Raw genomic sequence first — 14366 nt, 5'->3', positions numbered from 1 at the left:
CAGGGTAGGTGGATTGGCCACGCTAAATTGCCCCTTAATTGGGAAAAAAAAATTGGGTACTCTAAAAAATGTTTTTAAAAGAAGCTCCTGTACAGCGCCAATGGTGAGCGTATGGACGAACGCCATCAGCTCCAAGTACTTTTGCCTGCATAGGAGGATGAGGTGGGTGACCCCATCCCCTCTTATGTTCGCACTGGCAATCAAGCTACTGGCCATTTCCCTTAGATCGGCAGAGTGATGGATGGGCATTCAGAGGACGTGCAGGGATCACAGAGTTTTGCACTATGCAGATGACCTGCTCCTCTATATTTCAAACCCCCTGGTCAACATGAGAAAGGTAACAGGACTCCTCAGGAAGGAACCTTCTCCAGGTACAAAGCGGGAGAATGAAATCTTCCTGGTGAACCCCAGAGAGGGAGGAGTGGAGCTGGAAAAACTACCTTTCAAAATGACCCAAACCACGTCCAGGTGCATGGGGATACAAGTGGCCCACAATTAGACGGGGCTCCACAAGTGGAACCTCACCAGCATGGTGGTGGAGGTGAAAAGGGACCTGCAAAGATGGGACAAACTCCCTCTTTCGCTAGAAAGAAGAGTACAGATGGTCAAAATTAACGTGTTGTCTAGGTTCATCTTCGTATTCAGAATTTCTCCCAATCTTTATCCCCGAATCCTTCTTCACCAGGGAGAACAAACTAATTGTGGCCTTTGTTTGTGGGGGAGGAGGTAGGGGGAGATTCCCTCTGATACCTGAGATAATCTTACAGCGAGTGTCGCACGTGGGAGGCCTAGCCATTGATGCACGATCAATTGCACGAAAGACTCAGGTTGGTACAACTGTGAATTTATTACAGTCAGATGCGTGGCCTCCTACTGCAGCTGGCGAAATGGCTGATCAGGAGGAGGACACGCATATTTATACGGCTCCTTGTGGGCGGAGCTAGCTGGCAGGGGCTACCGGCGAACCTGTAGTGCAGGTCCTGCCTTACATCCCCTAATACAGGTGCACGGTAGTTCACCACATTCACCCCCTGTTAAAAATGAGTCTGGCAAGGGTGGCGTGGAACTATATACAGTTTGGCAAATAATTTACAGTGGGGAGGGGGAAAAAAAATGTCCATTTTGATAGTCCAGTGCCCGTCAGAGGTTAAGTCGATCTGCTGCTTTGACGGTTTACTGGGAGCGATGTAACGATGGCGGCGATGTCGGTGCTGGCGGTGCTGGTGTCGCCGACGTTGGTGCTGGCGGAGCTGGTGCTGGCCAGTAGTCGGATGACTCCGGGAGAGTGCCAAAATCTTCCTCGTCCTCTATCGTGGGCAGGGGAAGGAGGGATGGACCTGGTGGGGCTAATGTTGGGAGCGCCGGGGGGGAGGGTGGCGCGTGGGTGGGGGAGTATGTTGGAGTGGAACCTGAGTGAGCCAGGTCCCTGAGGGAGACAGTATCTTGGCGGCTGTTGGGGAACTCCACGTAGGCATACTGGGGGTTGGCGTGGAGCAAGTGTACCCTTTCCACCAAGGGGTCCGCCTTGTGGAGCCGGACATGCCTACTTAGAAGGACCGGTCCTGGAGCTACGAGCCAAGTCGGGAGCGACACCCCGGATGTGGACTTCCTGGGGAAGGTAAAAACACGTTCATGAGGTGTGCTATTTGTGGCGGTGCACAATAGTGACCGGATGGAGTGTAGTGCATCAGGGAGGACCTCCTGCCAGCGAGAGGCTGGGAGATTCCTGGACCGTCGGGCCAGCTGGACGGCCCTCCATACCGTCCCGTTCTTCCTTTCTACCTGCCCGTTTCCCCGGGGGTTATAGCTGGTCGTCCTGCTGGAGGCGATACCTCTGCTGAGCAGGAACTGACGCAGCTCATCGCTCATGAATGAGCGTCCCCTGTCACTGTGGATGTAGGCAGGGAAACCGAACAGAGCGAAGATTGTGTTTAAGGCCTTGATGACGGTGGCAGACGTCACATCGGGGCATGGGATGGCGAAGGAGAGTCTGGAGTACTCGTCGGCCACGCTGAGGATATACGTGTTGTGGTCGGTGGAGGGGAGGGGCCCTTTGAAATCCACGCTGAGGCGTTCAAACGGGTGGGAGGCTTTCACCAGGCACGCGCGGTCTGGCCGGTAGAAGTGCGGCTTGCACTCCGCACAGACCTGGCAGTCTCTGGTGACTGTCCGTACTTCCTCGACGGAGTAGGGCAGATTGCGAGCTTTGACGAGGTGGTACAGTCGTGTGACCCCAGGGTGACAAAGGCTGTTGTGTAGGGCCCAGAGTCGGTCTACTTGTGCGCTGGCACATGTACCTCGGGAGAGGGCGTCTGGGGGCTCGTTGAGTTTGCCGGGGCAATACAAAATCTAGTAATTATAGGTGGAGAGCTCGATTCTCCACCGCAAGATTTTATCATTTTTGATCTTGCCCCGCTGCGTGTTGTTGAACATGAAGGCTACCGAGCGTTGGTCAGTGAGGAGAGTGAATCTCCTGCCGGCCAGGTAATGCTTCCAATGCCGCACAGCTTCAATGATAGCTTGGGCCTCTTTTTCGACGGATGAGTGCCGAATTTCTGAGGCATGAAGGGTGCGGGAAAAGAAAGCCATGGGTCTGCCTGCCTGGTTTAGAGTGGCGGCAAGGGCAACATCTGAAACGTCGCTTTCTACTTGAAAGGGCAGTGTCTCGTCTACTGCTTGCATCCCGGCCTTGGCTATGTCTGCTCTGATACGGGCGAATGCATGTTGTGCCTCGGCCGCGAGGGGGAATTGAGTGGACTGTATGAGTGGGCGGGCCTTGTCCGCATAGTTTGGGACCCACTGGGCTTAGTAGGAGAAGAACCCCAGGCAGCGTTTGAGGGCCTTGGGGCAGTGGGGGAGGGGAAGCTCCATGAGGGGGCGCACGTGGTCGCCCCCAGAAGTCCGTTTTGGACTACATAGCCAAGGATGGCTAGGCGGGTCGTGCTGAACACACACCTCTTTATTATACGTAAGGTTGAGAAGAGTGACGGTGCGGAAGAATTTAGCGAGGTTGGCATTGTGGTCCTGCTGATCATGGCCGCAGATGGTGACATTATCTAAGTACGGAAACGTGGCCCGCAAACCATACCGGTCAACCATTCAGTCCATCTCCCTTTGGAAGACCGAAACCCCGTTAATGATGCCGAAGGGAACCCTAAGAAAGTGATAGAACCGACCGTCCGCCTCGAAGGCAGTGTATAGATGGTTTGATTTCCGGATGGGGAGCTGATGGTAGGTGGATTTCAGGTCAATTGTTGAGAAGACCCGGTACTGTGCAATCTGATTGACCATATCAGATATGCATGGGAGGGGGTACGCGTCGAGCTGCGTGTACCGATTGATGGTCTAGCTGTAGTCCACGACCATTCTGTGTTTCTCCCCAGTTTTAACCACTACCACTTGGGCTCTCCAGGGGCTATTGCTGGCCTCGATAATACCCTCCCGAAGCAGCCGCTGGACTTTGGACCTGATGAAGGCCTTGTCCTGGGCGCTGTACCGTCTGCTCCTGGTGGCAACGGGTTTGCAATCCGCAGTTAGATTGGCAAAGAGGGAGAGTGGGTCAACCTTGAGGGTCGCGAGGCCGCAAACGGTGAGTGGAGGTAGGGGCCTGCCAAATTTGAGGGTAAGGTTCTGGAGATTGCACTGGAAATCCAGGCCCAGCAATAGTGCAGCGCAGAGGTTAGGAAGGATGTAGAGGCAGAAGCTGATGAATTCTACGCCCTGGGCTGTGAGAGTGACTGTACAGAACCCTTGAATGGGGACAGAGTGGGATCCGGAGGCCAGGGAGATCCGTTGATTGGCGGGGTGGACCGCGAGGGAGCAGCGCCTTACCGTATCAGGGTGTATGAAGCTTTCGGTGCTCCCGGAGTCCAGCAGTCAAGAGGTCACGTGGCCATTGATTTTCACCGTTGTGGAAGCGGTGGCCAGGTTGTGTGGACGAGATTGGTCCAGTGTCATCGAGGCAAGCTGCGGGCGGCGCAGGCGTATTGACTAGGAAGGGCCCCAGCTGGGGGGTCATTTGCGGGGTCCAGGAGGGATAGGACGGGTGGGTCGTGCGGCGAGCAGGGTAGGCCTGAACGTTACAAGACACGACCGTCATGGAGAGTGCTAAAGCTTTGGTCTCTTCCAGTAGTCATTGTCGGCTGGAGTCCGACGCAATCCCTGTTACGAACGTGTCGCGCATCAGGAGATTAGAGAGTTCGGTGGCCGTAACGGCCTGACAGTCACAGTCTCATACGAGTGAGACTAGGGCCCACCAGAAGTCTTCGATTGACTTACCAGGTAGTTGAGAACGAGTGGCGAGTACGTGCCTGGCGAAGATTGTGTTTGATTTCTGCGCATAGTTCTCTTTTAGGAGTGCCATTGCTTCCGCGTAATTCGGGGCGTCCTGGATCAACGGGAACACACTGGAGCTCAACCTGGAGTATAAAACCTGAATCTTCTTAGCTTCCGTCGGCGCGGGGGTTGCAGCGTTGATGTAGGACTCAAAACCAGCTAGCCAGTGATTAAAGTCCTTTCTGGCGTCGGGCGAGTGCAGATCCAACTGCAGGCGATCTGGTTTGATTCTGATATCCATGTCTTAGAAAATCTGACTGTAATAAATTGATGCACGATCAATTGCACAAAAGACTCAGGTTGGTACAACTGTGGCTTTATTACAGTCAGATGCGTGGCCTCCTACTGCAGCTGGCGAAATGGCTGATCAGGAGGAGGACACACATGGCTTCTTGTGGGCGGAGTTAGCCGGCAGGGGCTACTGGCGAACCTATAGTGCAGGGCCTACCGTACATCCCCTAATACAGGTGCACAGTGGTTCACCACAACCCTACCGAACATCCTATTCTATGAAGGAGCCAGAGGCAGACTGGGTCTGAATGAAGGAAGTCTCCTTCCAGGTGCTGGTCACCACCATACTCTTGGCCTGCCCACATACACGCTCCAGAAGCCCAGTGGTAGTGACTACAGTGAAGACCTGGAACCAGTTTAAACTCCATTTCAAGCTTGGTGGTGTGTCCATAGAGGTCCCTATCTGCAACAACCATGTGTTCACACCGGAATAGATGGATGCCACAGAGGGAGGACAGAGGGATACTGAGAGTAAAGGACATGTACATGATTGGCGACCTGAGAGAACTTTCAGAGAAGTTCCAACTCCTGAAAAACAACGAGTTCAGATACCTGCAGCTGCGCGACCTTTTCCGCAAGGAGATAGGAATGTTCCCCCAGTTACCCGGGCATGCACTCTTGGACACAATGTTAGGGATGGAGTGGTGGAGGGACGACAAGTGTGGCGACATTTATGGAAATGGTGAGAAGGAGATGGGCTTGAAGATAGGGGGAGGGCACTGGTTCGAGACACTGCACAGAATCAACTCCACCTCCTCTTGCGCCACGCTTAGCCTGATGCAATTCAAGGTGGTGCATCGAACGCACCTCACCAAGGCATGCATGAGCAGGTTCTTCCTGGAGTTCGAGGATAAGTGCAAGCGGTGTCAGGGGGGTCCAGCTAACTACACCCACAAGATCTGGGTCTTCCCCAGACTCAGTGAGTTCTGGACAGCCTTTTTTGAAAACATGGGGTTGAGATGGAGCCGTGCCCATCTGTAGTGGTCTTTGGGATGCCAGAGCAATCATGGGTGCAATTTCCCGGCCTTGTTCCATAATCCTTTTGAAAAATGTGAAAGTGGTGGAAGAGCTTCTGTGGGGACCTGAAGAGGTGAGTATCCATCGTTTCTCACAGGCAGCGAGCCCGGGGGTGCTGGGATTGCCACCTCAATGCTTGTTGAGGGGGTGCGGATCTTCGGGTTGGGGACCCTCTGCAGGGGTAGGCCGCCAAAGGAGGGTGGGAGTGGGGGAACTGATGGGAAGCCGGAGGGCAGTCGCTCGCGGCACCACCCCACCAACCCCTGGATCGTTTACCTGTTCTGGGGCAACCCTTGTTCCTGCCCGTCTGCCCCACCAACCATCTATAACCACCATCGACTGCCGAGGGCTCTGGCCATACTGCTGAAGACTATTGCTGAAAGGGAATTGGCAATCGTGGTTAAGTAAGCACTTCACACATTCCAAGTGGATTCCCTTGAGTGGGTGGGCCATGTAGCATGTGGGAGTCATTGGCTAGAATACCAATCACACATTGATGCCTGGACACTGTGCTTGATCACTGACCACACACACAGCAGCCAACATCCGAACATCCAGGGTAAGGGACACAGCTCCGGGAACATATCCTCCATAGCTGGAGGGTGGGTGAGTGCCACGGGGAGGGGGATGCCTGGAGAGATGGGCCAAGGGATTGGAGGTCAGCCCGCATTGCGGGAGAAAGTGACGGAGGCCTCATATCAAAGGTGTCTAATGTGTTTTACCAATTGCCCATTCTCCCGATGGTGGCACCTCCCCAAACCCCAACTGCCCTCAGTAATCCTCAACGTGCTTAGCTCTACCACTACGTCTCGGTGTTTCCCAGGATGAACATGTCAGGTGGAGGAAGCTGCTCACCTCGTCCCGTGGCCTTCGATGTAACTGGAGGACGTCCAATGGGGGCTCTTGAGGCCGGAGGGCCCCAGCGCATTTGTCGGCAGCACATCTACAGCCATGCCGCCCTGTCTTGTGTGCTGACTTTGAGACACTGCCTCATCAGAGGGGTGGAACTTGGAGTAGCTGGTTGCCACTGTTGCCATTTAATGGGACGGGTCTGGGTTGGCACCCTGTGCCCCCTCCTCCCGTCGGTGCCCATAAGGCCCTGGGTTCACCATGGGACAGAGGGTCAGCTAGTTTGGTCAGCATCTGGCTCTGCCAGCCCTGACGGCTCCCCATAGCCTGCAACATTATATTGACGCCTTCGGTGATGCTCCTCAGTGACTGAGACAAGCTCCGCAGCACCTCGGCTATTTCCATCTGAGATCTGACCTCATCAAGGTCAGCCCCCAGTGAGTCAGACATTCTGCCCAGACCCTCAGCCATGGCTGTCACTGACAGCACAATGCCTTGGATATCTTCATGCATGATGCCGACGTTATGCTCCAGGCTGTCCACTGCGGTTGCCACCTTAGTAGTGTTGGCCTCGGTGCCACGAATTGCTGGTGAAATCTCCTGCACTTGTAGCATCTGGGACTCCTCCAATCGGCTATGGATCTGCTGGAGTGACGCTGACATCTCCCTCTGAATGTCTTGGCTGCAGCTTATCATCTCAAACAGCTCCAACTACCTCTGTACAGCAGGCGCAGCATCAGGCTGGGATCCACTGGGTCCTGGGATCCAGCAGCCCTCCAACTGCTGTCTCACCTGCGAGTTCCTGCCTCCACCTGATGTGCATCAAGACCAGCGCAGTGATCACTGGATTGTGCCCCAGAAGCCTGTCCACTAACATTTCCCCCGAGGCGTGTGCCAGTGACTGTGCATCTTTGGAGCTATCCTCCGAGGTGGTCTTCTCGGAATCAGGAGACGGTGACCCCCCAGATGGGATCTGCGCCGTCGGCTGGGGGGCTGGGGGAAAACGGACATGTGGTCAGTGGGTGGGATGGGTCAGTTAGTAAGGCAATGACAACTCATGTTTGATAGGTCCCCTGGGTGGAGCATGGTGGTTCTCACCTCTGCGGTGTCCACCAGTCTCCGCGAACGATCTGTCCTCGGCCATCCCACTCACCTCCACAGCAAGCTTCTCGAAGGAGCTGAGGATTCTTAAGTCCGGCACCCCTCCGCCAGTCTGGGCCCTCTCCCGATGATTATGGGAGAGCATTTTCTGAGGGGACACAGAGGGGGCATCATTAGCTACACGCGTGGTTCACAGTGGTGGGAGAAGGAGTGTGAAGGGAGGGTTGGGGGGATTAAGGGGGAGGGGTGGAGGGAGAGTTGGAGGTCATATGGGGAGTTGGGGGGGTGGAAGCGTCTTGGGGGGGTTGGGGCAGGGAGGGTGGCATTGGTGTCATTGATCTTCTTACTGCACTGGAGGCCAGTCCTCCCGGCCACACTCCCCGAGCTCACAGCTGCCCCACCTCATCTCAGGAAACACTGGCTGCCTTTTGGCTGACTCTGCGGGACCCTCGTGGGGAACAGGACATCCCTCCTGGCCTCCAAGGTGTCCATCAGCCTCCCCAGGTGTGCATCCGTGAATCTTGGGGCTGGTCTCCTCAGCGCCATTATTGCGAGCTGCTTGGGATTGGCTGAGCAAGTGCAGCTAAAGTGTCGCTCGACCTTGTTAGTGTGGGCTGGTGAGTGCGATCCCACCGAATCTGCTGGCGAGCCTTCATTTGCGGCGAGAGCCAGGCTTAAGTGGACCAATTAACGGTGAATTGCATTGCTAGCCTCACTGGGCTGCGCGCTGGGAAACGTGCAGCTATTACCGCTCTCCACCACATTTTTCCGGAGATCACGTCCCAGAGCTCTGGACAGGGGGTTAGTGTACGCCCTGGCCATCGCCTCACTGATCGCCAGGTTGAGACTTCTGCTCGGCTGGAAGTTGGCAGCGCCACCCGAAGCCTCCGAGTGGCTCTCAGAGCTGGCCGAGTTCGTGAAATTAGAAATTATTTTTTTCCGATCAGCAGGTCCAAGAGGAAATTTCACGACACAAAGAAGAAATTCACAAATCTCCTTGAGGACCAGATTGCAACCAGCAACTAATGAGATGGGTAGGTCTGCATATAGGAAGGGGGGCAGAAAAGGAGTGGGAGGGTAGGAAGCCAGGGGGCACGGGGGAGTGTGGGAGCACCGGCGGGACAGAAAGAAGCTTGTGTGCAGCAGATGAGAGACGGGGAAGAAGACCATTAGTCCGGGGTGGGGGGGGGGGGGGGGGGGGTTCGACAGACCTTCCCCCCCACACACACACACACACACACATGGAAAACTGTAAATGTGGATTATGCTAACCTCCCTCGAGAACGCAACAGGGGAACAGGATTCCCCCATCAGAACGAGTGCACATATAAAGAAAGTCAAGAGTTTTGACATGGACTGTAAATATTAATGTAAATATCAGAATGTGAGCATGAGAACCTTGGTCACAGGCATTGTGACAAATGTTTGTACAGATGTGTATGCTAATTTTGTTTAGTTTCTTTGTTTATGTATTTGCCAATGGTTCTGTTTTGTTTTGTTATATATTTTACTAAATGCGAAAACCCAGAAAAAAAATTTTCAAAAAAAAGAAACAGGCCGTAGACCTTTGTGAAGGAGACAGGAATACGAGTCAGGAAACTTTCTGGGGAGACGGGAGCGCAATGGAGTCAGGCCTGCCACTTCCCGAGGCAGGCCCCAGGCAGCAACAGAGGCAGGCAGATGGCAGACTTGAAGGCCCGCCTCCATTTACTGGAGCATTAGCCCAGTTGTAATCATGACTATCAGGCCTGAAGCCCTCACTCCTCAACACCCCTCTCTCCACCCATCATTTGACAACTGTATCCACACACAATTAGAACACATGACCAGACATCTGTTTTTCCAGATAACCTCATTATGAATGGATAATGCACTCAGTTCAGCAGGCTAGTCTTGGAGTGCAATGAAACTTGCTTGATTTGAATCTTTATTACCTTTTAATAACCTGAATTTTCTTTGAAGTCTTGCAATGTCTGTGTATTTATTTATCCAAGAATAAGAGGGGTGAAATGTACAGATTTATTTTGTCACTGATATTATAAATGATTGTAATGTGGACAAATGTGAGGATATCACTTTTAGTTATCCACTATTACAGAAATCCCTGGGTGGAGCGCCCGCATTACAATGGTCCCTAAGGTGGGGTCCTGCTGGAGATTCCCCCTATTACATGGTTCCCTGGGTGGCTCCCCTATTACAGGGGATCCTGTGGGGGTGTTCCCTTATTACAGGAGTCACTGTGGTGGTGGTGGGGGGGGGGGGGGGGGGGAATCCCCCTATTACAGTGGTTCCTGTGGCAGGTCCCACTATTACAATGGTCCCTGGGAGAGGTCCCAGGGGTCCCTGGGGAGGGGGGAGGTCAGATCACCCCATACTTGGAGGTGTGGGGGGAAACCCAGGTAATCCGGGGTGAGAGGCTGCTGTGCGCTGTGGTGGTGGGGGAGTTGAGGCCAATTTGCGACGGGCAGGGGAGGGGGCTGGGGGTTGGCCGGCCGCGGGACCCCACTATTGGACTGCCCACTCAAGATGATGGTCCAATAACAGGATTCCATTGGAATCCCTCGTATTCCATGCCATGCAAAAGTTTGCATGGCAAGGAACACTGAATGGCATCACGCTTTACGACTCCAAGGGGATCATAAAACTGGTGCAATTCAGCTCCGGCGGGATAACATTGTCTCCCAAACGGAGAATCCAGACCCGAGGGCGCAATTCTCCCATCAGGAGACTAAAAAGGGCGCGATTCTCCGCAAATGTGGCGAGTCGTAAAGGCTACCGTGAAACTGGCCGTGTTTCACGGCAGCCTCCACGCCCCCTCCCGGGACCCGATTCTCCCCCCCGGGCGGGGCTAGCAGTGGGGCCTCGTGAACCACGGCATCGCGGCCTTAGCGACCGTCGATAAGTCCGCGCGCCAAGCGTCACGCCGGCTGTCGTGCACGATGACGTCAGCCGCGCATGCGCGGATTGGACGGCTCCAACCCGCGCATGCGCGGGGCCGTCATCTCCCTCGGCCGCCCCGTGGACTGATCCTGCGGGGCGGCAGAGGGAGAAAGAGTGCGTCCGTGATGGACGCACTGCCCCCCTTGGCACGGCCGTGGTACTGCCGTGCCAATCGGGGCCCTGGATGCCCAGAACGGGCATGTTGCGGCCGTTTTTACGACGGCAGCAAGCAGGTGTGTTTGCTGCCGTAACAACGGCCGTAAAGGCCTGGGAACTCGGCCCATCGGCCTGGGGAGAATCGCTGTTCGCCGTAAAAAATGGCGAGCAGCGATTCGTGTCGTGAGGCGGCCGTGGGGGGGGGGGAGAATAGCGGGAGGGCGTGAAAAATGTCGGGGATGCCCTCCCGCTATTCTCCGACTCGTCGTGGGCAGCGGAGAATCGCGCCCTCTGTCCCGCGCCGGAGTAAAAACCGGAGTGTTTCACTCCGCCGTCGGAGGCCGCTCCCTGCCCCCTATTCCCCAACCCCCGGGGGTCTAGGAGCGGCGCTGCGTAAATTACGCGGCCGGCGCCGCGTAAATGACATCACCCGCTCATGCACAGGTTGGCCGGCAACAAACCGCGCATGCGCGGTTTCCGTCCTCCCCGCAGCCGTCCCGCAAGAAATGTCGGATGGATGTTGCGGGGCGGTGGAGGAAAGGAGGTCCTCCTTCAGAAAGGCCGGCCCGCCGATCGGTGGGCACCGATCGCGGGCCAGACCCCTTTTGAGCACCCACCCCCCCCCCCCCCCGGTGCAGGTCCCCCCCCCCCCCCCCCCCACCGGGGACAGGCTGCCCCCCCCCCCCCACCAGCGTTCCCGGGCTGTTCCCGCCTACAGCGACCAGGTATGGACGGCGCCGGCGGGAACCTGTCGTGTTGGGTAGGCCGCTCGGCCCATCCAGGCTGGAGAATCGCCGCTCGCCCGTTACAAACGGCGAGCACCGATTCTCCCACTGGCCAGCCGTGAATCTCGCTGCACCGGTTTGGGAGAGGTGGGAGAATCGCGTGCGGGTGCCGAGGCGGCGTGGCGGGACTCGCACGCACCCCGGCGATTCTCCCACCCGGTGTGGGGGGGGAGAATTCCGCCCCATATCTTTTCAAGAGCGAGTTAGATGTACCTCTGGGCCCAAACGAACTCAAGGATATGGGGGAAAGCGGCAACAGGTTACTGAGTTAGATGATCAGCCATGATCATAATGAATGGTGGAGCAGGCTCAAAGGGCCGAATAACCTACTTCTGCTCCTCTTTTCTATGTCTCTATACTTACCCCAACTATGGAGCCACCAAGGGTGGGAGTGCTGGAAATAGAATTGGGGACAGGAATCCTTGAACTGGCTCCTTGATTGCTGCTCCCAACTTATCACATGTCCTCCATTTTTATGTCTTAAAATTAAGCGTTTCTTTAAATATAAGCATGAAACGTTGCCAACAGAATTTCAGTCAATTAATGTATTTAAGAATTTTGAAGGAAATAGTTGTAATTCATTATTAAAAAATCATAATGTACAACTTAATTTCGGAAAACATCCAAATGGATTTTAATATTATTTACATTCTTTTGCAGGATCAATCTTGTGCCTAATTCGCTGCATGGAAAGATCTTTCCTCCTGTTCTGATAATCTCCTATGTAAATATTAAGATCCAGAATCCAGAAGAACAAACTGTTCCAGTAAGCGTGGTTCCTTCTTTAAAAAATCTTCAAAGAGCAAGAGATAACTAAACTAAGTGGACGGTAGTTTTCATATTGGCCTGATTTTGTGGTCAGCGGCGAAGTGATACCACTTGCTACTGACTTCAAAGAAATGTGCCCAATGTTAATTTAAATTTGTGCCAAGTTCAGGCATCCAGAACAGTGATGTCATCAAGCAGAGTAAGCAGCCAAATACATTGAAATATTCTCACATACAGCAAGCCATGAAATAAAATGCACTGACTAAGATCAAGAATGATAAGCCACTACAAAGAAATGCCTTGCGGATTCCAGCAACATTGTTGATAAAGTGCAAAAAGGAATTGGTTCGCAAAGCTGGGAGGAACACCATAATGACGTGCTTCTAAAATTGATTGGAAGTTGTCTGAAACAGGAGGAAAAGGTTGAAATCGATTAGGGCTATTTTTAATAGGCATAAATAGTTTGGAAGTGGAGGCGGAAATAAAATTCCTTCCCTTTCCTTTCCTTTCCTTTCCCTTTCCTTTCCTTTTCTTCCCTTCCTTCACATTCCCTCCCTCCAATTCAGCTTTGCTCCCTCTTCCTCCATCACTGCTCCAAACTGCCTTCTGCCATTACTGACATTAAACAACCTGGAGTAGGAATTCCCAATCCCGCATCAATTCCTTTCTGGGTAGAATGACGCAGGTGTTAGGGGAGGCCCTAATCCACATTAGTTTTGTTCCACAAGTATAAGCACGCAATCAACATTTCCAGAAAGCTGACAGGCTACATCAAACACAAACAGTTGGCATATATTTTTGCCACTAAGGTTTTTAAATTATGAGCAGTTAGATTGTATTGACTTTTTGATTCTCTATTTGATATTTTTCCCATATATTCCAACAGATATCTTTTTCTGTTGAGTATAAAATGGACTTGTCCACGGCCAATCAGAACACAGAAGTAAGTTTCTGCTTGAAAGAATTATCCTATTATTCGAACTAAAAATTAATGTTAGTGATTAATTGTTTGTCATTGAAAAAAATTTTTAAATCACTTTTGTCACTGTGGTAATCCACCACTGTATATATATGTGTGTGCCTCTATTAGGGGATGTACAATAGTACCTGCTATTACAGGTTTGTCGGTAAGCCCCTGCCGGCAACTCCGCCCACAGGGAGCAGTATAAATATCCATGAGATCTCCTGAGCTCCCATTTTACAGCTGCAGTTGAGGGAATAACATCTCACGGTAATAAAGCCTCTTTTGTACCGTTTCGTGTTTCTGTGTGCAATTGTTAGTGCATCAGTCACAAGTAGGCTTCAATGAAGTTACTGTCAAAAGCCCCAAGTCGCCACATTCCAGCGCCTGTTCGGGGAGGCTAGTACAGGAATTGAACCGTGCTGCTATCTGCCTTGGTCTGCTTTAAAAGCCAGCTATTTAGTCCAGTGTACTAAACCATTGATAGCTTAATCATTTTTTTTTTTTTTAATTTAGATTAGCCAATTATTTTTTCCAATTAAGGGGCAATTTAGTGTGGTCAATCCACCTACTCTGCACATTTTTGGGTTGTGGGGGCGAAACCCACGCAGACACGGGGAGAATGTGCAAACTCCACACAGACAGTGACCCAGAGCCGGGATCGAACCTGGGACCTCAGCGCCGTGAGGCGGTTGTGCTAACCACTAGGCCACCGTGCTGCCCTGATAGCTTAATCATGAGAATCACAGTTCACAGTGAACCTCACCATAAATCAACTCCTGAGAAAACAAAATGAAGATCACTGAAGTAAAAAAAAAAATCAAAGCTGAACAGAACAAAAGTTGACCTTCACAGTGTATGTGATTTAGAAATTTCTACAACAGTTCAAAGATCAGGCAACCATTGTTGAAACAATTGATCTTCTCTTTTGGATCATATCCAAAACATTAATTGAAGTTGCTGCCTCTGTTCACCTCTAACTTAACTGTTGCTCTCTGTACTTCTTATCTTAGGTCAGATATTCAGACTCTTCAGAACTTGTGGACATGTACAAGATACTGGGTGAATTCAGCCTATAGGAGCACTTGGGTTTGGGAGCAGATGGGGGAATAAAAGTTTGCAAAGTAACAAGCGACACATCCTTGCCTGTGTGTTTGCTAGTG

General features: G+C 52.8%; 1 protein-coding gene across 3 annotated transcripts in view; it reads left to right on the top strand.

Annotated features, from left to right (window-relative positions):
- Positions 1-14366, top strand: part of tmem67 (transmembrane protein 67) — a 356662-nt gene that overhangs the window by 248919 nt on the left and 93377 nt on the right. For all 3 annotated transcript variants that reach the window (XM_038809034.1, XM_038809035.1, XM_038809033.1), the window contains exons 14-15: positions 12135-12240; positions 13129-13185. In XM_038809034.1, coding sequence (XP_038664962.1) covers positions 12135-12240; positions 13129-13185 — 163 coding nt within the window. The remainder of the gene's footprint in view (positions 1-12134; positions 12241-13128; positions 13186-14366) is intronic.

This window comes from Scyliorhinus canicula, chromosome 10 (genome assembly GCF_902713615.1).
Source record: "Scyliorhinus canicula chromosome 10, sScyCan1.1, whole genome shotgun sequence".
In the NCBI taxonomy this organism is placed as follows: domain Eukaryota; kingdom Metazoa; phylum Chordata; class Chondrichthyes; order Carcharhiniformes; family Scyliorhinidae; genus Scyliorhinus; species Scyliorhinus canicula.
Note: the sequence above shows the minus strand (reverse complement) of the source record. Positions and strands in the feature narration are given on the sequence as shown.